Source organism: Solea senegalensis, linkage group LG7 (assembly GCF_019176455.1).
Source record: "Solea senegalensis isolate Sse05_10M linkage group LG7, IFAPA_SoseM_1, whole genome shotgun sequence".
NCBI classification, from domain to species: Eukaryota; Metazoa; Chordata; class Actinopteri; order Pleuronectiformes; family Soleidae; genus Solea; species Solea senegalensis.
In genome coordinates, this window is record NC_058027.1 from 11290129 (window position 1) to 11315564 (window position 25436).

At 39.8% G+C, this 25436-nt stretch overlaps 1 protein-coding gene across 11 annotated transcripts in view; it reads right to left on the minus strand.

Moving 5' to 3' along the window:
• myo9aa (myosin IXAa) overlaps positions 1-25436 on the minus strand; it is an 89896-nt gene that overhangs the window by 26691 nt on the left and 37769 nt on the right. For 10 of the 11 annotated variants that reach the window (XM_044030088.1, XM_044030077.1, XM_044030083.1 and 7 more), the window contains exons 3-12: positions 15616-15710; positions 15460-15522; positions 14265-14364; positions 12266-12319; positions 9685-9782; positions 9393-9519; positions 8345-8434; positions 5095-5211; positions 4095-4229; positions 1401-1522 (exon numbers count right to left, since the gene is read on the minus strand). In XM_044030088.1, coding sequence (XP_043886023.1) covers positions 1401-1522; positions 4095-4229; positions 5095-5211; positions 8345-8434; positions 9393-9519; positions 9685-9782; positions 12266-12319; positions 14265-14364; positions 15460-15522; positions 15616-15710 — 1001 coding nt within the window. The remainder of the gene's footprint in view (positions 1-1400; positions 1523-4094; positions 4230-5094; positions 5212-8344; positions 8435-9392; positions 9520-9684; positions 9783-12265; positions 12320-14264; positions 14365-15459; positions 15523-15615; positions 15711-25436) is intronic. The other variant, XM_044030082.1, reaches the window with a different exon arrangement.

Genomic DNA, 25436 nt, shown 5'->3' on the forward strand with positions numbered 1-25436 from the left:
TCCTGAACTTGACAGAAGACTGCAATTTAGAGGGTTTGCATTTCAGACTACTCGGAGTAAATTAGCACATTCACATGGCATGTGACACAATTAAAATGCATTTACTGTTTGAAATGTGACATTGTGCAGGCAGGCGTTAACAGTCTCACTTCACAGCAAGAGTGTGAAAGCCAAGTCCATAAAAGAGGATTTCTTGTCAGATGTCGGCTGAGATTTGCTCCCACTTCCCTTGCGACCATTTATGGGGTAAGCAGTGGAGATAAAGGTGAACATATGATGATGAGGGTCTAAAGTAAGACTGAACGATTCAGCATTTTAAAGTGAAATTTGAAACAATGGAATTAGCTAATTGTGCCTCAAGTGAATGACATAACTATTTTATGTCAGAGATTCTTTACAGCAAGGACTTTTATTTTTCTCTCTAGAGTAGTATGTATAAAGCATTTGTGATAGTTCTAGATTCTGTCACATTCATTCAGTCATTCATCCTCCACATGAGGGGCTGCCGGTGCCAATCCCAGCTGACAAAAGGAGAAAGGCAAGTTACACCCTTGACAGGTCGCCAGTCCATTGCAGGGCCAACATGTAGAGATGAACAATCACTCTCACAATTTCGAGTGTTCAATAACCTCGGCAAGTTTTCTGGACATGTGGGAGGAAGCCAGAAAACCCAGAGAAAGCCCACACACACACACACACAAGGAAAACATGCAAACACAGAAAAGCCTTGACGCAATCTTCTTGCCGTGAGGCAACAGTGCTAGCCACGTGTGCACTCTATCCCAATTTAAAAATAAATAAAGTATTCAAACATGTTGGAAGTTAAACCCATTAACACGGTGAATATTGAACAGAAACTTCACTTTACCCCAAATCAAATTCCAATGTCTGTCATAAAATTAAAAATAAATTACATATTTTCTCCAGATTATTCAGTCCTGGTGTGAAGATTCAATTCAAGTGAATTTTCTTCACAGTCTGTACCACAACCTCTATCGTTAGATAGTGTCCATCCACCTGGATGTGAAGACCCTAAGTACATGAATGTCTCACAGGTTTTGAAGTGGAGACTCGACTTCACTACTACTCCTTTCGTTTCATCCTATTGTTTATAGTTCAGGTGAAGGTCTAAATAAACACAAAGCTGCCAAGTGTTGGGGGTGCCAGTACGCTGCCATTTCATGTTAATATGATTTGTTTAATATGAAATCTTGGACAGATAAAAACCAGCTGTGAATATGAAGACAGACAGTGATCTTTAAGAGTGAGAAAGAAAGGAAGAAGGGAAGAAACAGGTAACAATGACAGTTACCTTTGCTTTGATCTGCCAGACCAACTCCATGGGTTTCCACACAGGAAAACAACATGAATTAATAACAACAAGGGCTCGAAACACTCACTTGCACTCTTCATCCAGTAGGTGGAACAGCGCAGTGGGCTTCTTGCTGATCAGGTTGATGCAGCCTGTGTTGTCGATGTAGTCAATGTTTCGCCAGCTGATGCCCTCTGCTCGGTATTCCTCCTGCAAGGCAACAGCATGCAAACAGAGAGATCAGTGTACATGCTCCGTACAGCAGCTTGTAGTTTGATTTCTGCATTTCTCCTGTTAGAATAAAGGAACCATGTCACTTAGTCTCACTGTGCCTCAGTTCATCACATCTGTAACACTGTTGAAACAGACTGGCTTTCCAAATAAAAAGAATAATCAACACACTCTTATGAACAGAGCATTCTGAGCGGTTATACTTGTTCTTCCCCATTTGTGTTATTTTGCTGTGTTCATAAGAACATTAATTTCACCAATAAAGACCTTAATCCAGGGAAGGTTACATAAAAATCATTGAAATCCCATTTTGGCCTCATCTCCTGTTCAACAACAACTTCACAGGAAGGGGAGATTACCTCTTTAGTATTTGGTAAAATTAAACTGAGTAACAGAGATCTGATATGAACTAATATGAACAGAGAAAAGATTCTCATCATCAACGTTTTTGTATAAAAGTGTCACTATAATTACAACTCCTGAAAGTTAAATGGAAACAAGTCACACTATAAACTGTATAATAAACACTTGCGTTATTATTCTATATTATCGGGTGTTTTTAAAACATATTTCATATCAGCTCTTATTTCAAAACCTCAGCTGCTTCAACAACAGAATGATACATGACAAACACGTGTCCTCAACATCTATATAAACATTAAGGGCAGTGTTGTACTGACTAAAACCACAGCTTTATTCTTTCATTCAGACTGGACAAAAACATGTTCATCAATAGTGTTGCAAAGAGGACACCGACAGAAATATAAAGAGAACATCTGTGCAGTAACAATTTGAGAGGAATACACTATTTAACTTGTGTGTCAATTGCGTGAAATATGGAGAATGTCAGCTCTCTGTCAGAGGCTTTCAGAACACCTAAGTGCTGTGCATCGATTTTTCCACACACAACCAACTACTCGCCAGTTAAACCATGATGAATGGAAGTCTCTGGTGCAGTTTGATTAAAATATGATATCAAAATAAACCTTTTATGTATCTGAAAAACAGTTTTAACAAAAATGTTTCATTCCCTCAGTGGAGGAGAACAAATAAAAAGAAATGCATCTAAAAAAAGGACACGGTGGCTGTTTGATCCATGTAAACATTAGAAATCAATAGTTAAGTGCATGCACTGATTTAAGTCACAGCCCTTTCGCATGCAGAGTAAGTGGCTTTTGGGAAGATCAATATGTTGTACAACAGTGTGTATATGTGGTTGCATCTATGATAAAACACGTGTATAAACCATCATGCACCTGCACACCAACGAGGATCAGACACTACTTTTAAAGATAGTTTGCTTAAAGGAAATGGCTGAGATGTGGTGAGGTTGACAACAAAAAACTGAAAAAACCTGCAGCACATACGCTGTGTCCTCATAACAAAACATAAAAAAACATTATGCAACAAAAAAGAGACAACGCTACGAAGAGGCTGCAATTCAAGCAAGCACCTTGCCAAGCATTTTGTTAGAGGCTGGATCTAATATGACCTGGGTTAGAGCAACAGCCAGAAGCACAGGAAGTGCTGTGGTATTCTAATAAGCATCAACAAATACTGGAAGTCTAAGGGTTTGTGGGAAAAAAGAAAAGTAGGCTATTCCATGATCGTGATCATAAACCTTCAAATCATCCATGCGCTCCATAAAAAAGCTGAAGATTAAGGCGTTTTTTTTGTTAACAGGCTCTAGAATTAACATGTTTTAGAAATATTAATGTTTCATGGTAAGAGGGAATCGAATAAAGAATATAAATAAATCAGCGAAAGAGGTAAAAGATGCTTTAACCTGTGCAACAGACTGCTTTAACCTGTGCACATTGTAGAGACTGTAAAAAGAAAGAAAAAGTTCACACGTTGACAAATATTCCTTGACGCGTGTTACTGTTCGACCACTGCTTGAAGAAATCATCACATCATCTGAAGAACAAACATCCATGAAGATGGCGACTCCTGAATCCACAACATTGAATTTACTTCAAGCCTTTGAAGCCTCTTTCCGGTGTCAGTCTTGACATATTTATGACATGGAAGAGAGACAGGCTTTGCTGAATGACGGAGTGACACAGGTTCAGTGTAATTCATGAAGAGCGTGGAAGCTTTCAAACAGCTCGGGCCCTTACGACATGTCGGGGCACGCCACCGATTCAGCCGATCTCAAAGTAAACATAATGTTTAACTTACAGGCAAAACTTACACGCCAAGACTTTAAAAAGCCCTTTGAAGTTAATCAGCTCACTTTAGAGAACATACATCCACAGTCAGGGTGGTCACACTCTGAGTCACACGGCTTCTCTGCAGACCCTGTTACGTAACATGCTGGAAATAAAACATCTGCATTGTTTCTGTGGCAATGTAACGTGTGTGCCGTGTGTGCCGTGTGTGCCGTGATAAGGATGAGGGATTTCCTTGCAAATGATTGCAGCCTGAGAATGTAAGCAGGGTGGATCGACAACACATAAAATAACAGATGCAGTGACTCGGTAGCTCAGATGTTCAGCTGCCGGTGAAAGCCTGAAATAGAGCAAGAGTTACAACTCATGAAGCGTCTCACTTGTTCGAGCTTGAAGATGTGCTGATTGAAGTAGTGCTGCAGACGCTCGTTGGCAAAGTTGATGCAGAATTGTTCAAAGCTGTTGTTCTCGTAGTCTTCAAAACCAAAAATGTCCAGCACTCCAATGGACAAGACCTGAGGAAGAGAACAACCTCACACTTATCATCCCATAATGTTGTCAGAATTTCAAAAATCTCACAAACTGTATCATCACATGCAAAAAGGGGTTCCGTGTTCACTCTGTACATATGCAGGACTGAAGGGACTTTCTGATTAAATAAGGGCTAAAATGAACAATAAAAATAATCACTGTAATTATAATAAGTATTATTTTGAAAGGGTCCATTGTAGTTCTACTCAGACTAAGGCTACATTCAGATTACCAGGCTGAAGTGATTCATATCCGATTTTCATTCATTGCTGTGACTGAGATCTGATGTTTTTGAATTTCTGTGTTGACACAGAAATCCAATCGCATATTCTGATTTTCAAATCAGATTTGAGTCACTCCTGATATCGCTTACATTTCGGAATTTCCCTAATGGGGCATCAACATTTTATCTTATACAGCTTTAATACAGAGTAGTTTGAAAAATATGGCGTCTCTGTTGTTGATGAGGTGTGCAACATGGCGTTTGTGCGCATGCATGTCGTTTGAGAGAGTAGTAACATTAAGATACGAGACGTTTCGGGTCATAGTGTGATTTGTCATATCTGATTTGGAGTGAATCACTGAATGTGCCCTAACTAGAAAGCACTCGGAGAGCCCAAACCTCCACCAAGGACACTCACTTTCCCGCAGAGTCATTACATTCCAATGGTGATCTGTTTCTGTGTCACCACTTAAATCTAATCATTTCTTTCTTGGGCCATTATCGACGTACCCAGACAATCAAAAACAAATCCTTTCTTTACAAATTGTGCTGCTGCATAACCTAATATTATTACTCATATGCAAGACCTGGTGATGTCATGTGTGACACATTCAGTGTCGTCCTACCTGGGTGGTGTCCTCCAGGTCTTTGAGGTTGAGCAGAGCATGGTTGATCCTGAAGACTATCCAGTCAAAGAGAGCACTGTACAGGGACTTGGCCATGGAGTCTCTCACTGTTCCAGCCTGTAGCGTAGAGACATACAGTTTCTATTTAGTGAGAAATGTCGTTTGCAACATTGCAGTTAACGACATGCAATAGATATAGAGCGTGTAAAGTCGTAAAAGAAGCATTGCCCAGCAGCAGGAGGAGGTTTTACTCTATTCATTACATGTGTTTTTTATTTGTAACTTTATCTCTCACCGACATTATAAATGAGTTTTCTCCCCCGAAGCACACGATAGAATACTAACTCATTTACTTTAGACTCCAACTGATGCTCAGTGCCCCAGAAGACATTTCTCTTCCCCTTCAGTTCAGTGTCATCCCACACATCTCTGTATTAGACATTAAGGTTGTAACACTGCACTTTTGTACGGATCCAGAAAAAAAGTGAATGGAGGCACTTAAATACGAAGAAATAGATTTCTATAAAGGAATCTCTCAGAAAACACTGGCTCAGTTTGAAAAACATTATTCAGGCAGCTGTATTTTTAGTTTACAACCAACCATTTATAGTTGGGAACAAGTTTAAATCACATGCTCACTGCCCTGTCAAAAGCTGCCGCGCTCAGAACTCAGAAAATAGTATATTGTACCATGTAAAAAGCACAAAAACACATCTGTGGTAATGGCATTCTACACAGGGAGCAACACTACAGACATGCTGCAAGACTGCACAGTGCCAGGCTCTGACTGGAGAGGCCGCAGTAATGTTGCATTTCAGTCACAGCCCAGTGGAAATGATATAACCATATAACACCCCATTACAGCTGCACCATGAGGTAGCTGTAGAAACGTTCAAATGTAAACAAATATCACTTACATTCAATCCATTACATGAGGTCACACAGTGTTGACAAAGCCTACGGGCTCCACATATGTACCTCAATAAAGCAGTGTTTTGTTTTGTTTTGATTTTACATCACAACTGAATTGACTATGCGAGTACAGCGAGACAACAGTGAACTGCAGTTGAATGAATTATCCCCCGCGATACGTTAAGTTACATACTGGAGCCTTAAGGTCCGAGTCAATGTGGTTAAAGCTGTGTTTGTGTCAGAGTTCAGTTCCACTCACTGAACACAACTGTACTGTATGTTCCTAGTGATCCCAACCCTGAGCCTCACCATGCTCAGAATTCTTCATATTTAGAGGTCTTCTTGATGGATGTCAAAGTCATTTCAGGCTAAATGTGTTGCGTAAACTAGTCATTCATTTGCAAAACAAGTTCACCAACAGACAGCTGGGGATTAAAGTGGAACTTAAAGATACTCCAGCCAACAAGTCACTGCCTCGTAAGAATAAATCTGAAGCTGTTCATTTCATAGTTAAATGCTACTACAGTGTTACTTAGGTTTTATATAACAGAATTCAAATGGAAAGCAACCATATCAGTTGTCTTCTTAATTCACTTCACATATACAGCATATACTTTTTGCTGCCTGGTTTTTAAAATCTGGGCGAGGGACAAAAATATGCTGTGAGCATTTTAATAAAAACACTGATTATTTGCCGCAACCTTCCTTTGTTATAAACGTTCTAATTCCTGTTTCCGCTGGAAAGAGTTGACCTCGCAGTAGCACACTTGAGGCTTGGTCTTTATTAACAAAACAAACCACAGTGAACCCAGTCAAAAGTCCCTTTTTTTCCTCTCTCTAAATAATTAACAAGGATATTTTAAGACACTGCAGACAAATATGTCTAATATGCTGAACTCCATACATACTGCAGTCTAATGACTCATAAGCTTTTCATTACTTGGAGGAAGCTGGACTAAAACACTGAGAGGCCAAACAGCCTCGTAACTCTGAGCAAATGAAGAAAACTCATTACAAAAGAAACATTTTCTGTGGGGCTTTCAAGTGTATGATTTCAGTGAATAGGCAATGAGATTGTTGTGATTGTGACTGAGCAATATCTGTGTCACCGAAGACGTCGCTGTTTGTTCATAAATAATGGCACCTAAATACCTAAAAGACCATTATGGGAACACGTAACATCTTGTGGTAAAACTCAGTTTTAGGTCACCTTTTAAAATGGAAAATTATATCTAGGACATTTTTTTTTTTTTTACATCACAACAAGCTTCAAAGTTCATAAAATCTGTCCCCTCTACTCTTTCAAATGGCTCTCACCCACAGACCATGATGAGTGTTTGTTTTCAGAGCAAAGGGTTTCAATAAAAACTGAAGAGGGGCTTGAAATGTGCGAGCGTGCACTTGTGTACACTGTCCTTTAAACACGACCTGGTCAGACTGAAGAGGCTCGACTACAGTGCAGTTATTGAGTTGGCAAAGTGCCGTTAGCTGCACTAGAAGATAAAATAAGATAATTCTTTATTAGCCCCACTGCAGTGGAAAATAAGTAGAAACAAGTACATAAACACGAGGAAATAAATGTAAAATAGCAGCATACATGGACATGGATTTGCTGACAAATGAGTAGAGCACAGTTTCAGAGAAATGACACTTGAGTGAGTTTGTGGTACAGTCCCAGTCGACAGGGAGCACAGCTGTAAACCTGTAACTGCAGCAGGAAGGAACAATCTGCTTTCTTTCTCCTGCAGGCGCTGAGGCAGTGAATCAAATGCTCAAAACTCCATGACCACTGATTTGTACCGGTGTGTTTCTTTCAGTCTGGCTTCAATGCTGTGTCCCAATTTCATGTTACATCATTTTAGAGTGGATTTATCTTTAATGCACACTGTTATTGCAACTTGGAAGAGAACATTTGATATCAGCACAGATGTTTGAACGGCACCTAATGCCAAACTACAAAAAATGACAAAAAGACAACAACAAAAAAAACACACCAATGGCAGGGGGCCACAGTATTAGATGTAGGTTTGAGCTTCAGGATGAATTTACTTGAGGACTCTTAAAGATATGTGGAATAGGTCATTTTAAAGGTGAAGAAAAACAACAGTAAATTCATGAATCAGGTGTTTTTAAGCCAAAAAAATCTTGTTGCTACACCACCCAAAACTGAGATCTATCAAATTATAATCAAATGTGGATGTGGAAGATACTGTATGTCTCCCATTTGATGATTTTAGTAGTATTGCATTTACAGGTTTATTTGTTTACTGATGAGAACTCTGTAAATTAAGAGTTTTAAATTGAACAGTAACAGCAACTGTTTAACCAGCAGTCTCACCTCAGAAAGTCTGTAAGGAACAATCAGCTTCTCTCCCACAGTCACTGTCTTCCGTGTTGTCAGAGCTTCAAACAGCATCTCTTCTTTGACCTGGAGATGAGTGACAGGAAACCAGTACAGAGTCAGACTTGTTCAAAAGAAACCTGACATTTTCTTTGATACCCAGTGTCAAACACTGAGTGATGGGATGACAGACAGAGGACTTCAAAAATTACACAAAAGCATCGTTCATTATCATAAGAAACTCATCAATCTCCGCCGAGTCACGATGGAAAGAAGTGAGACTATTGTGCAGAAATGCACATCTGTTCATTTGTAATAAAGAAGGATGATATGTCAGGAGTTGACTCATAAATAAGCACATGACAGAAGAACAGCATTTATCCACTTCTTAAACATGATAACAGTCATGTTGGTGGAACCTGTGCAGTACGTGATGTAAACGCTGGGCCACTAACTAATTACACTAATAATACAGTAACTAAGACTAACACAAAAATGTTGCCTTCATAATACCTTCAAAGACATCAACACAACATTGCCTTGATGATGAGGCAATTCATTTTGCACTTTAATTACTAATTATATCAACAAATATAATTAGTAATTAAAGTGCCAAATATGTATTATTTGGCAGCCATGTTTTGGTTCTGATACTTCATGGCTCTCACTGACTGACTCATCCAATCATTGTTTCACCCTACAGAATAAAATAATTGACATTCCAATCCAGCCTATGACACTGATTTAATGTCTGTGATGTCTTCAGTCCAGACTTTGAGCATAACTGTCCTCTAGTGTGGCCCAAACATTTGATTTTGTCTTTTTCTTTCAAATCTAAACATATTTAAGCCATTTTCAGGCAGGAACTCCAGGTTATGTCTGGAGATTTGGTTTCAGACTTTCACCTGAGCTACCCATCCGCTCAGGGGAAAGTCGTGCAATCTCTGACAGATCTGTGGAGTTCGGTGCATGTCTGAATGCGGCTTTAGAGAATGTGCAGCAGTAAATAAAAAAACATCCTTGTAGTTTTTGTGTTGCAGTATACCTCCAGCAGCTCTGAGACGACTGGCAGCACTTCAGGGTTACAGATGTCAATGGAGTCGTCCCTGTAGGTTTTCCTCTTGTAGCAGATGTTGCCCAGGTGAAGGATGGCCGACAGCAGGGAGAAGATTCTACAAGGCGGGTGAGGAAAGTGTATGAAACAGACGTGGAAAATAACTGAGCGCCATCTGTGAATTTAGTTACTTTTAATCAGTGGAAACATCTCATTTTCAAGTGATGATAATAATAATGTGTATTTATGTGGCTGGTGCATTGCAGTTGGATGTGTCACTCACTGTTTGCGTGTGGTGGAGAGAAAGCCCACCATCTCCATGGCCAACTGAAGCCTCTCAAAGTCATGCCTCAGGTCTTCTCCTTCAACAGTGAAGCAGTCCTGTTAAAAATAAAAGGAGCAGGAAGCAGGTGATGTCAGTCTCACAGCCGCCGTTACAACACAGCAACCTGAACAGAGCCAACAGAGCTAAGTGATGTTTAGACGGACTTACCGAAGACATACACAATGTCCAAATGTTTTTCATGTTTACAGAGTGTCGAGAAAAGATACTGAAAAAAGCGTCTTAGTTTACGCTGCAGCTGAAACAAAAGACTGCATGACTCGCAGCGTAACAGAGAGGCAAAACAACAGGACTCTAACCTAAGGAGAATCTAGACAACAGCGTGAGCTCATAGAGTGGAAACCCTAGTCTAGTTTCCCCTTTAAACCAATCCACTGACATTAAGCAAGCAGGGGAAAAAAGAGCTGAGACAAGCATCAAAGCAGAGGGTTTGTCTGGGTTTAGAAAATGGATGGAAATTCTAACAAACAGAGAGGAAACAGTAACAGTGATGTGAGCAGAAACGTGCCAAAACCGTAGCTACACAGTACATCACAAACCCAAAGGTGTGTATGATCAAAACCAGCTCAATAGCTGCAGTAGAGATACAAGAAAGAATTTAGTTCTCCATTAGTATAAGTCCTCTGAAGCCCCATTATTACTTCTACATGAAACATCAAGACAGGGGTTAACCCCAGGCAACTACAAAACTTGAAGGAATTTGTAATGTTGCTCACATGAAACCCACATTTCAAAAAGCCACATCTATGAAAAAGCAGTACAACAAAAAAAGTAATAAAATGTACAGTATTTAAAAATAAAAAAAACGTGCAATTAAGACTCCTCTTAATATCGCCACCAAGTAGACATTGGTCCAAAAAACTTGGTGGAAAGATGGGGCCTGGACCTGGTAACAAGCCATGACGTTAATGTGCAGCTGCAGATTAAATTACACATTTAGATTTTAATGTTTACCATCTTCAAGTGAGTTTTAAATGAATGAATGATTATAAATAGGTTATCCCTCTTTTCCGTTCTTGGAAATCATACTCGGGTCCTTGTTACAGTAGATGTGTGTTCTCTACTGAATAGATGTGCTATTCTAGAGCAGGGCATAGTGACTTGGATACATCACAGCAAAACAAAACTGAATATTAAAAAAAACGGAAAAAGGAAAATGAATGTTGAAACTGGATAACATGGATCTCATTTTGTGGTCTAACTCCATAATGTATCTATTTTATAAACAATAATAACTCCAATAACAACAATAATAACAAGAGAGGTAATAATATGTTATAAAATGTAATCATATGTTGAATTGCCAAGACTCAAGTACAGCTGCAAGACACATCTAGCTGGGTTTTCTTGTATACAAAGTAGCTTAAACAACATAACTATAATATTATATTAATATAACATAATTAATTAATTAGCAACCAAATGCACATGAGGAAGGATTTTCCCAGACAAGGAACACATACTTTGATGTAACTACATTCACAGTCGTTGACTACGGACATTCAGTGTAATGCGAGTTCTGCTGTTTGCTTATGGGCTCATTACACTACCGCTGCCATAATGATCATATACCAAGTCCTTAGAAAGACAAACATGAGATGTACACTTACAACAACGGGCCTTTTTCTTGACTCCCCTGTTCTCTGCTCTCATAACAGGGGCTCACTGTGAACTAGTGCTGACTCTGAATTCAAATTTCTTTCCAATTAAAACCATACTGAAGTGTAGTAAAAAAAACCCCAGAAGATTAGAAATAAAAAACTGAAAAATCATTATAGTCCATTATAGTAATATCTGCAATATACATGAACTATTTATCAGTTTGCCAATAACATAAATTGCTGAGCACATTTTTAACAGATGTTCACATTAAGCAACGTGATGTTAACAGAAATGTTTACAAGGCAGAAACTATGTACATTGTATCTAGATTTTATATTAATATATTTTATTTTCTAAAGTCAAGATATATTCACAGTACTTATTTGTTGTTTGTTTTCATTTGCACTCGTTTGTAAAAATTACTTTTTTTAATTTAGGTTTAATGTTAAACTCTAAATAAACACAAACTTCCATTAGATTTACAAGTTATTTATAACAAAAACTGTTTGTTTAATATATGCATGTAGTGTGACTATATAGCAGGATCAGAAACTCCCTAATGTTGGCATCATTATGGCTCGGACCTCATCCTCAGGCAGCACGGACGACTCCACCTTTTAAGACTGGTAAGTACTGCAGGGCTACAGTGGTCAGGCTGTGACTAGACACACCATCAAACAGCACAAACGTGGGGAAACAACAATTCAACAACCACAAACCCAACAAGAAAATGTCCAAAGAGCAACAAAATAAGTGAAGGAGGGGCAGGGAACGAGAGAGCAGCTGTGCAAAGAAAGTGTGGTTTGAGCTCCAGTGTTTGTGTGAACAAAAAATTAATATGTTGTTCCAACACATACACACACACACACATACAGACTGTGCACACCCTAAGCCACGAAGCTGAAGCACAGATACTGACCGGTTCACTCTCATAGTAACTGTCCCAGTGAGGCTGGTGGGTTGTCTTTGTCATCTGAAAATGTTAAGGCAGGGTTTACAGGGGGAGGGGCGAGGTAAAGGTTAGACAGCAGCATTCCAAAGCCATCACATTCTGTACATTGGAACGAGTACAGCAAGATTTATGTTAAAATGCAAGCAAAGGCTGAATTTTACAGCTCCATTTAAGACATACACACAACGACACAGTGAGAGGTGTCAGACATTCACAAAAGCATCAATCAGAGAGCATGTTCGCACATACGTGTTAAAACTGAACACAGACAGAAGATGGAAGAAAAGCCACACATCTGCAACACACACGTTTGGTTTGGATTCACAGTTTACATGACAGCTGACATCGTCCAGAAGCATATCATTAGGTGTTAAGTTTCATAATAAAAGGGTGTTCATGTTGTTGTCAATGTCATTATTCTGCCTGTGTTTGTTCTTCATGCTCTAAGTCATACTCCAACCTGTTTCTGTTGTCTCCATCTCTCTTTATGAGAAACTCACTTCCTGATAGCAGAGGAAGAAATGTCGTCTTAACACTGTTTTACTGAGAAATAAAGACTGATCGATAGATACATCAACATTGCATGAACTCAACTGTTCTGAATGGAGTGGACATTTGTTTATTTAAACGTTGTGCACTAGAGTTTCAAATAAATTTCAAATAAATCCAGTCGTTGCTACAAAAAGCAGGAAATCAACCTTTAAACCTCTTGTTAGCTTTCAACCATGTGTATTATTTAACTGTTCATTCATGCGAAACCACATCATTTAAGACTGAGGACTAAGATGTGAAAAGTGACTGGAGAGGAAAAACAGCTTTAAGTGCAAAGTGTTTACACGTCATGCGCCGTCAAGGATGAGAAATGAATTCAAGAAGCTCTGGATGATGCAAGCGTGGAATCAGGAAGAAAGAGGAAAAGCAACAGCGATACAGGACAAGGAGAGAGTATAAAGAGTGTAAGAATGTGCAAATAGATTTATGGCTGCGTGTGTATTTGTATGTGCACGTCAGTAGCATTGAGGAATTGTAGGAATTCCCTGCTCCCTTTGACGTAAGAGTTAAGATTTCGGAGGAGGGCAGCAGGTCACTGGCTGTCAAAGCCCAGAGACAAAGATGTAACAATCCACACTCTATATGCAGATGTGTTCATTACAGCTTTGTTTTTATAGTTTTGTGTAACCTAGTTTTTGCTGGGGGGGGTTGTTGTGGCAATACATGCAACGGGGACAAGGGAAAAATATCGGTTTGTCTTTCTTTCCGTTTGTGTGTGTTTGTCAGCAGTGGTGTTGGTGGATGAGGAGTGCATTTTTGCACATATGCAGCGACACCCACACAAACCCACACAACACAAAAGGCCGTGTTTCCACCAGCTCCACTCACCTCGCCTCGGCACGGCACGTTTAAGTAGTGTTACTAGATATTACCTAGTACCAGGTACTTTTTTTAGTACCTGCTCAGGCTCTGACGGAGTCTCCAGTCATGGAGGAAGTACTAATTCAGTTATACTGAAAACAGCTGCTTTACAAATCACTAGTCACCCGTTGTGTGTGTGTGTGTGTGTGTGTCGCATGTAAAACACGCTGTTTCATGCAGCCGTGCAGTGATGACTCCGCCCACGTTGAGTAGGTACTTTTTTTGTAGTGGAAAACCAACCTAAACCATGCCGTGGAAAAGGGCCAAATTAAAATTAAATTAAAATTAAATTAAAACACTCATTGTTCAAGAGAAAGTGAGAGAATGTGTTGAATGGGATTCCTTAGTTTCATCATTTGAGTCTTTCCCGTTTGTGGACACTGACACGCAGAGGTAAATGTGTTCGGCTTCCTCAGGTCGAAGGACAAGCGGATGACACCAACACAGATCGTACAAACAGAAACTCACAATGGTTTGGCTGACTTGTTTATCTTATGCATTCATTTGGAGAAAAAAAAATGTTTATCAGTGTGTGTGTTGCTGAGGGTCCCACCTGACTGAGGTAATGGTATTCTTCAGGCTTCTTGAGGTGAAATGCTGCCCTCTCTTCTTCACTCGCTCCTGCCAGCAGGTAGTAAAACACATGGTAGTTTCTAAGAAAGAAACACAATGATACGTTCACAGTTAGTGTAAGCTTTTGTGTATTTTTGTGTGTATTGTTTTTTGGCTTGTATTTGAACTGTTCTTGAAGTTTATATTTCTTTTGGGTTTTTTTCAAAAGTGACTTACTGTATTTATTTCTGTGCTCTGCTACATTAACACATGACTAACCCTTCAGGAAATCTGTGAAGTCTGAACTTTTTTATTTTTATTTCAGTACTCACTAGACCAGTGTGTGCTGGATAAATTGGCAGATTGGAAATTCCTCAGAGCCACAATGCTACAGTGGTGACAGCAGAACAAAGTAGAAAAAGGAGCAATGACAGCTCAGTTTATTTGTGTGTCCAAGTGTGTGTGCTTGCCCTTTCTGTATGACAGCGTACAGGTTAGAGGTCAAATTGTACAGCAGCTGTGTGACCAAGAGTTCTCTTGAAACACACACGCACACACACACAAACACACGCTTTTATGAGAACGGAGTCAGCGATTCATCTCAATAAGAGCTGGCTAACCCAGGGGCCCCTCTCTCTCTCTCTCTCTCTCCTCTGTGAGCCCCCCATGGTGAGGTTAACCTTCACCACTCCATCCAGCCAGTCCAACACATTAGTGTCAGCCCCACTTAGAGGTCAATTCACTTAATGACTCACACTTTGGCAACGTCAAACCACCAAACAACAGGCTCTTAGACGCATCATTTTTCTAGGTGACAGAAAAAAGGTTTAAACAAAGTACAAATGTCATGTGGTATCGATGTAACATAGAGGATTGTACTAGAGCAGCCAAAAACATAGTGGTCTGACATTTTGTCCATGTGATAAACATCAGCAGTGTTAGTTTAATACATGGCAAGCCTTGCTCATCAAAGAATGTTAAAATAAGCACAAGCTGTGCAAAGCTCATATTAGGTTTAGGGCAATTATTCAGTTTGTCATTTATTTACTTCCATGTTTCATGTTTTGCACAGAACATCATTACTCAGAGGTAAAGCAGTCTGTCAAGTGGCACCTGCTGCTCCACACAACCATGGTTCAACCTAAGTTGTATTGTTTTATTACAATTAACTTTTAGTTGCATTTCTGTGTGCTCACCGTTCATTGTGCTCCTGATACACCAGCCTGGACTTTTCCAGAAGGTATTTCTCCACATAAGCTCTGAAAGAAAAGACAAAGAAAAGCACTTACTTTACAATGTATATTGTTTTTTCTTTATGTTAAGAAAATGAAAAGCTTTCTTCTTCTTCTTACCCTCTCACAATACCACTTTCCTGGTAGTTGACCTGAATGAACTTGCCAAAGCGACTTGAGTTGTTATTGTGGGCTGTCTTTGCGTTTCCAAATGCCTGACGAAGACGAAGAAGAAGAAGAGAGGATGATGAGCAACAATGAACACAAATATATACTGCTGAAAATAAAGGAGAAAATGCTGCAAGACAAAATGTCAGTCAGTGTCAGGTGTTTGAGGTCAAGTTCAGAGTCTTCGTTAGATTTGGACAACTTGTTTGTGCATCAAGCACACAAGAGACTTTGGCCTCGTGCCATAGAGGCTGTGATGCTGGACGGCTCAGAGCAATCTTTTCCTCTTACATAGTGTCCGAGACAGATTAATAACATGGTTTTAGGATCTATTTAAGTCAGAGTCAGACAAATTGCCAGAGTGATGATGAAGGAGCCAGGATCAGCGGGCCTGATGGAAAAAAGCTCCTCAGTGAGTAATGGGATCCATGTGGCCGTGTGGAACATGTGTAGTGGTTGTACTTTAATAAGACGGTCCAGTATTTCCCCTTCACAGCTCTGTTTATGTTGTACGGCTGCCTGGAGGGGAAGTCGTTTTTCGCCCTATATAAACCCTGCAGTTATTTGTAGCTGCGCCACAAGTAAACAAATTCCTCACTGAATCACTTGGAGCGCCTCGAGCCTTGCATCTGTGGAATGGGAAAACTCCCCTCCTTGACCCCACCCGTGACCAACGCCACTTTCTAACATGCAAGCATGCGCGGATATGGCTAACATCAAGCTCATAGGCAACACTGTAGCTTTGGCCTAGTCCTGAGCCGGGGGGGTCATGTCAAGTGGTAGCCAGGGATGCTTGGATGAGACGTAAAGAAGCGCAGAGAAAAAAAATAGGACGAGATTTCCCTTTTCCAACCGCAAGTTTAGTTTAGTCGGGTAGAATATTCTGTTTCATAGTTAAATTATCATAATTCCAGCTTTCATTTTTCAGCATGTGCTTAGTCAGCTGTCATTTACTAGGTCGTCAATTCTGCAATCAGCTGTTCTTCTGCCCAACAGTTCTGCAACACACCTGCCTCACAAGCCAATATTCTTGTTGCTGTCTTGTCAGCCATAGTTCTCGGACTCCAAACCATCATAGTCTCATCTGACCCATCATTCTTTCTCTTCCATCAGTCTCACCAGCTCAACGACCACCACCAGTTTCTGGACTTTGGGGGATTTTCCAACTCCCTGCTAAGACGCAGATGATCTCACCTTTGATATCTTCCCCATTCTGTTCAAGCACCAAACACTATCGTCATTATTCTGAATTATCTGTGAAACGATACATTTTTCATTCACCAGTTTCTCCTGACTAGTCAGAAGTAAGTTGATGTCACATTATGTTTAATGTATGTAAGGTAGTCATCAGAAACGTCAGCTCTACATAAAGACGGAGTATTATTTCCTATGACACCAACAAATATGAATTACTACATTCACATTTTGAAATGGCATTAAAAATGGAACAATCCAAAATAGAATTGTCTCGTTTCAAAATTGCAAATATTCATTTGTAAATGAATAATTGTTAAGCCCTAGTAGTCATGTGTAAAAGTTAAAAGACAACTGTGGCATAAAGTGAAATAAGGATAAATACTTAGGAAACCAAGAGCCATCAGAGCAGTGCGCTGTAAATATCTGGGCAACGATCATCATACCATTAAGATGCTTGTGGGAACCAGGACTGAGGAGAGCCTGGGACAGTTTGGCCTCGACTATTGGCAGACACTGGCTCGAACAACTGGATCACAGCAATGAACTCGCCCTTCATTTATGACTCACTCAGCTGAACAAATCATTAAAATGGGCAGATGCAGTGGAAAAATATATTCAGCTCTGCTGTCTGGACAAAGAAAAGAGCCACACAAGGTCAAAGTGAGGAACAGTGGTGGTATCATTTCACATCCAGAAATGCTGCTTTAAAAATGTGATGCCTGATGCATTCGATATACCCGGAGCAGCTGGTACTCTGTTCTCCATCTGTCTGTGAACCTGTTCACCCTCCCTGGTTCAGGAACTACAGGTCAGACGAGGACAGAGGAACATCACTCAGCGTCCTGAAGTCGAGGAGCTTCCCAAAAGGACAGCCAGTAAAAAGGCAAGCACTCAAGCACTAACAACAACAATCAACTCACAGACAGGGCGAAGCACTCGGGTCAGAGATCAGACCTTTCTGTGTGTGTCTGTGAAATGGTCTTGGCACTGACCAGTAGGTGATGGGCCAGCAGGAAGCAGGATGTGGAACAACTAAAATGCTGAAAGCTGATTTATGCTAAAGCAATGTTTATTTGTCCACCTGGTCAGTGAAGAAATATGCTTAGTTAAAGAGGCCATTTTCACAGCCCACGGTTTGTATTCTTTCGAAACATGGCAATCTCAACGGGAATAAAAAGCATACCTCATTTCAGGAGAGACATATCTGTAATAGATCTCTGAAGGGGATGGAATTACAATCGCAATGAAAACTTCAATCAATGGAATCAATCATATAAAGGCATGATGTCACTTAAAGAAGGCACTGTTGTCATTAGGTCAGTAAAACAGTCAACTGGTGTCAGGACTCATTTCCTGCATTTTACATTGGTCTTGCATCATCATAAACGTCGCTGAAGGACAATCTTCAGTTACATGTCATAACAGATCAGTAACAGATGGACATTTTATTCACCCGCAGGAACCACGAGGCAGAGCAGTAACAAGCAAAGTAAGAATGACTGTACAGCAATGCTAATTTCTTCTTGTCCCTTCTCCTGTGGCATAACTTTGTCACCAGTTACTCTGGTAGATCTAAGGCACAAAGAAAACCTCAAAAAGAGAGGGCAGCTTGTGATGGAGTCGGAAGACACTAATTCACTAAATCACATCATTTCTTAGCATACTAACTTGTCAAACATCAAACACGCAAGTCTGGAAAAGTACTTAAGGACGATCACAAAGAGTCAAAGAGACACCAGAGTTGTTTGTACAGACGTGATTCACACCACTTCAGTTACTCCAGTAGGTCAACATTGTTATTCCTGGCTACAAACCACAGACAGAGCCAGAGGCAGACTGACGACAGAGCTGACTTGGTGCCAATGTGTTCTGGGTGTAATGTGTCCAACTACGGGCTCCATCAGAGACGCTGGACACAGATGAAGGTTGAGAGGAAGCTACAAGGCTCACGTTTTCATGTGTGAACTAAACTAAAGTGTCATCATTGAGAGCCACTGTTTCATAGTGCAGCAAAGTGATACCTTCATCGACAGCACCGACCAATCCTAAAGATTATTCAACACTTTAGAATCAATATTCTCATCAACACTAATTACTCTCTATGATGTTCTATATCAGACACTACTAGTCGTAGATAGTGTCAATATAGATATATATACATACAAGCATGCACAAAGGAAGTAGGAAGTCAACCTAATTAAAAACCAGTAGCACAAAATTATCCATCTTATTTTAGCCTACTGTTAAAAGTTTTAATTGGGATTGGATCAAATCTTAATCAGATCTTAAAAAGTGACATATCTAATAAGACATAAAATGACCATGTCTTAAATCAAACATTGTCTGGCTTCACCAATAACAATAGTGCGGCCAGTATGTTTACAAAATAAATTTTCATTTGTGGACCACAAACTGTTTATTCTGGTTTGGTGTTTTGGTCCGTTGCGCCACCCACCCACGTCATTTCAAACACTTCCAACACATGGGATGCAAGCGGAGAGCTTCAGGCCAGAAATACTGAACCTTAAAATTCTCAGTACCCCTTTCAAAAATGTCTTTATTTTATTTTGTCTTGACCAAAGGAGAAGAAAAACAAGGGTCTGCAGTGGAGATGTGTTATATAGAAATATAGACGACTAAACACAGAGAAGAAGCTGACAACAGACCACAACAGACATGCTGGTCTGGACACTTTACTCAGGGGAATCAACACTTAAGTGAAAGTTCAGTTCAGTTAAGTTAGGATAAGTAAGGATCTTTCAATACCTTCATTTTACTAAATATTTTGTATTAGCAGGACAGGATGTATGGATAAATAACGATGACGTCTGCCTTTCTGCAGTTCCTCATTTGTTCTCTTCTAAGAAATCTTTCTGCACCACCTCACACAGTGCTATTCCGGTCAGATGCTTCTGTTCGTGGTGGGTTGATTAGATCTTTGGTTGTCACTGTACGCTTTGACTCATGCAGTGCAGTGCAGGCCCCCATTGAAGCATGTGACAATGACTTCATTAAGCAGAAAGTAGAGGAGACGGGAGGAGAGTTTCAGATGAATGTGGGGTCATGCTACAGTCTCACAGAGGAGTGTAGACAAAAGACTGTTTGATTTCACTCTCAAGGGGGATAATCATTTAGAAAGTCATCAGGGTTACAAATGAATTTCCATGCTGGGTTGTGTTTAGAGATCATGTGACAGCACAGTCCCAAACTGCACAGAGAAAGGCTTTGTCTCCACTTCAAAGTTACTTGAGTGAAATGGCAGTGAGATAAAAACAGCATTCTTCAGACTCACTGACCAGAAATTGATTTAAGAAAGTGTCACCAAATTTTTAACATTCCCGCTCTGACAGTGGCCAGAGGAAGAAAATGACTCCGACAAATTGTTCCATGTGATACCGCGGCTTCAAAGAGGCACTGCTAATTGAACTTCTTTGGATTCATATCCTTTCCCGAGCCTTTCACCAGACCGACTCATCCACCAGAGTATGCAGGCAGGATGTCAACAATGAAGCCAGAGAAAGGGCAAGTGACCAAGCCCAACATGCATCATGGTTATGTCACCGTGCATGTGGGCAGATGTTGCTCTCCGGAGGCTATTTCATAAACATGCCCTTTGTGTTCTCACACCTAGAGTCATGGCTGACAGAGTGGACTGTGGTCAGTGCGGTTGTTTAATCACAGGGGGTCGACAGTCATGATGGTTCCCAGCAAAGTGAAAGCATGGTGGGATGTGGGTTCAGGCAAGGGTTGCTCTTCCCCTAAAAGTTTGAGGTATACCTGTTAAAACAGTGAGGTGGCTTTTCTTTATGTATAGTCGGAACATAATTGAGCTTGTTTTATGTATATACTATATAACAGTACTATACTGTTTTCTTTCTGTATAAACCAGAGTCTGTAGGATTCATTGTCGACAGGACATTTAATCAGCTGCAAATTCATGTAATGGCTTATGTTCCAAACTTTCACAGTGTAGCGTTATACGGTTACATTCACATCATACATTCTGTTATCTTTGGCATTTTGAAAGGAATGATGTGATTGAAAGTTGGTCTTCTATATTTGCAACCCCTTAAGTTAAACTAACCTAACCTTGTACATACATATTTTCTTGCAGCTTGTTCTTGACACATCATCTGGGCAGAACTTTTTTTCTTGTGATGTCCGACAACTTGTGTGATTGGTCAGAAATTTGAAGTGGGCGTGGTTAAAGGGGAAATGTTGTCATTCCCTGTGAGGACTTCCCCGGAGTTCTGCATTTGAGTTTCTTGAGAAGTATGAAATGCCTCGGCCAGAAACAACTTTGTTCTTGTTCTTGCCACCTCAAGAAAAATAACAAATTTCTCTGTTCTTGCAGAGTATGTACATGCCTTTATGCTCAAACATGCCTTGAAAAAACATGGCTTAATAAAGCACACAGGTGTTGCTAATGCTAACGCTAATGCTAATTTTGAAATGGACAATGCACACAAATGTCTTTGTATTTTGTATACAAATAAAGAGATTGGGAAATGTTTTTGTAACATTTTCCACGGTTACAAACCATGTTTGTCTGGCACACATTTTATGCAAAGAAAACTACTTTTACTTGTATTGGTCATTGCATGATATTTTATGTTTTTGTGGATCAATTACAGCAACACCATTTACATGGCTGCTAAACGTCCACTTACTGTTCTTACCATTTGTTGCTATGCTTGTTACAATCATTCACAGATAAAGCTGAAACATAATATAGCAAATGAATAAAGTTAATCTACGGAATTTTTTTTAAAAACTCTTTATATGATAGATTTGTATTTCAAATGTTCCCGAATTCCATTCTGCGGAAAGCACAAGAGTCGTTTGTCTTTGGTGATAGTAAAACTGATTATCTTGAGGTTTAGCAGCTTATTGTTTGGACAAACAAACCAATGAAGCAACACCAGCTTAAGCTAAAGAAGAAGTTTATTCAGTCCTTTTAGACGTTTAGAGACAGAGAGGCACTGTCTGTTGACTGTGGTATGATGCAAATGCTGAGCTCAATAAAAAAAGGAGAAGATTTAAATTCAAATCAGCAACAAAACACAGTGGATTAACAAAAGTGCCCGTTTGCAGTTAAATCATGTGATTTTTTTTCAAACCTCGTCCAAAGCAAGTAACAGGAGCCACTGCCCTGCATGGAAAAATGTGAGATTTACCCAGCATTCGATTTTAAGCTTGAATTAAGCCTAAAAGCTTTTTTGAAACTCTGCACTAAATCCTACAGTCAGAAATGCAGCCTCTCATGACTCTCAGTATGTTCATCATCACTCTGCCATGAAACTCCCTTGAGAGCAGATATGATGGTCCACTGAAATTAACAATAAAGACATTAAACTTGACAAGTTGTACAACTCTAGCAAAAAAATCTGCCAGAAACAACTTGGCTTTTTTGTGGTGTATTTCACAACTGCTGTACCCAAGAGCATTTCAGCTTTAACTTGAGTTGACACAGCAGTCACATCCATTTAGTCTTCATAATTCTATGTATGCATAATAACATAAGACCATGAAGTTATTTATATCAGGTTCTGCATATTCTCAAACTAGGTCTTACAGGAGAAAACCTGTTAGAACTTCTGGAGTTAAAGAGCAGCCTCACGGCACGGCATCATGTCATGGCATCACAGGAATTGAGGAATTTACAATGGCTGTAAATTCCTCAACTCTTGTGATGAGATGGATAAGCACACCTAGGCGGCTCAGGCATTTTCCTGCCACCCAGCCTACACAGCAACTGATCCCACTGCCTGTGGACCCACAATGCCAACAGCTCCATGTTGTTCTTTCAGGCTCAGCTCGACCGGACCTCATGAATCAAGACCACCAGGTGGTCTCTTCTGCTGGATTTTAAAATGATGTTTCTCTTCCCCGCTTTGTTTTTCTTCTTCAACAAAACATCATAATGAATAGTCATACACGGGCCATCTGCTGCACTGATCTCTCAATATTGAAATCAGCCTTCGGAAAAAAACAATTCCACAGCAGAGAAACTGCTGCGAGTATCTCGAGGCTTTTAGTCTATTAGAAGTGAGATTCAATATATTCCTAACTTTTGTTTAATCACCATACTGTAACATTAGTCAGAGACAGGCCACAAACAAATCATTATAAAACATACAAATGTAAAGCATGGACGAAAATGAACCAAAGAAAAGACCTGAGGTAACACTTATCAAGTCTTGTAGCATCAAAATCAGTGAGAGTTGACAAGCAGCAATTGAGTGTGGACCTTGGACCTTCAGAGGCATCTCTCATTTAACGTATACTTCTCTAAATTAGAGAGGGAAAAGGCCACAGTCCTGAATTAAAGTAGCTGTGTACCTGCACATTCAAAACCTGTGTAGGTTTTCTTGAAAGGCTGTGAAATTGAATGAGAATTTCCAGGAACCTTGTCTCATTTTCTACTGTGGTCGATGAGGAGCTGGAGCTGATCCCAGCTGACTTAAGGCAAAGGCGGGGTACATGCTGGACAGGTAAGAGCCAGTTGCTATCCACTGCATCACCGTACTATCGTCCAGACCCATCTCATTTCACATGTGTGCTAATCAATGTTATGACCTGTGGTGATCCTTCATCGTAACAAAAGACCTAATGAACTATGACATAATACTTGACCCGTGAAAAACACAACTTCATATAAATAAGAAATAGAAAAGCTGCCACATCACATTTGCACAGAGTGATTGAGTTGGCAAAGAACGTTACCCTGTTATTTTTTTTATCTGCAATAAAGATGAAGACTTCTGGCTCCCTCTGGAATCTGATCCCCACTTCATTTATGCTTGTATGGATTTTATTCTCTATTTTGCTTTTTCCTCAAACAGAGACTAAAATAAACTAATGTAACATAAACTTTTCTGTTTTACAGTGAGAACATTTTTTCAACATCTTATAAATATTATAAAGACGACGGGAGAACTAAATGAACGTGCACTGCACCACAAACTTTGATTTGTCACAGTGATGCTCAAAAATATTATGATTTCAAATCCTCGTCCTTTCCCATAATGTATATTCATGTTTAAAAGTCAATTGTATGAAGGTTAAAGCCTGTAAGTTCAGACTGATGTGTTTTGTGATGACTGATTAGTGCGGGTTGTTGCTGTGACGTTGCTTTGTACCTTTCATTTTATCATTGCCGTCTGACTCACAGTGTTTGTACGTTACAGTGTCAAAATGAAACAGAAAATTTCAATGTCAAGACAATGTGCATTAAATACCTTTACCATCACACATGTAAGGAAGGGTTATTGCTGAAAAGAGAGATCAATATTCACGTATCTAACTATGTTACTACTGTCGCTTTCCAACTCTAGTCTCTATTTTTGACACATGGAGCATGTATATTTAGGGCGTGTCCAAATCCACTTGTGCCAAGTTGAAAAGGGTTGTACACAATAAAATAGTTTCCTAATTAATCACAAGGGTGTTTTGGGTGTGACATGCAATAAACATATGAGAGTGCTGTCTTCCATTCTCTTAACAATCCAGTGAGGCTGAACCTTGAAAGACTGCTATTATAAGAGTGGCTTTGCCAGGTAGTCAAGAAGCTTCTGTCCCGGGGAAAAATGTCTGAGTCTATTGGCAGAACTAATACAATAATTAACCAATATTATTCATCATTACTTGTGTGTGTGTGCATACGTGTGTTGAGTTCATAACTCTGTACTGTAGCTCTATAAAACAGAACCAAAATTAGAGATGTTGACATGGGCTCAGCTGTACATGTGACCACAAGCGAGGAAGTGGCATTTCAACACACACAGTCACTCCCAGTCTCACGTCCTTAGAATCCTTACCAAGATTTTTGCCTCATTTTTACATTTGACAGCTGAAATATGTAGATGACATCATCAATATCCATATGCATCAGTTTTCTTTAGCTGATCAGCAGGTCACAGTGGTAACTTTAACTATTTCCTGTACATTACCACTGATGTGGCCTATTGCTGTTTTGCAAATTGTAAACCCTTAAATATTAATACTACACCAATATATTACATTACATGTCATTTAGCAGACACTTTTATCCAAAGCGACTTACAATGCAACTGAGTACAACCCGGGGTGGAGTCGAACTTTCGCACACAGGGTACCGGTCTTAACCACTGAGCCACTCTACCCCCCCATATATTACTGAGTAATGTGACCAAAAGCCCAAAATTGCAAGCATTACTGCCAACACCAAGTTGAACGACGTGTCCACCTGAGATACTGCAATAAACACTGTAATATCTTCCATTTTGTGGCATTTCCATTTGAAAAATACTGAAATCATACCATTCTTCTTCAGTGTAACGAGATGACTGAACACAACGTCCTTTGCTCTGTGTAGTGACTATTTGTAGCTTTTTACTGAGCAACACAGCTGCCTTACAGGATTTATTTCAAACATTGTCAAGATGCCTTTGACGCAATGTCGTTACTCACACTGGCGTACAGTATCTGCTCTGTTCTTCAGTCATCCACCTCATTATTCCTGCTTCTTCTGTCATGTGACAATTTGAAAGAAAACAAAACTTGAACTCATGACCCAGCATTGCATAAGTGGGTGC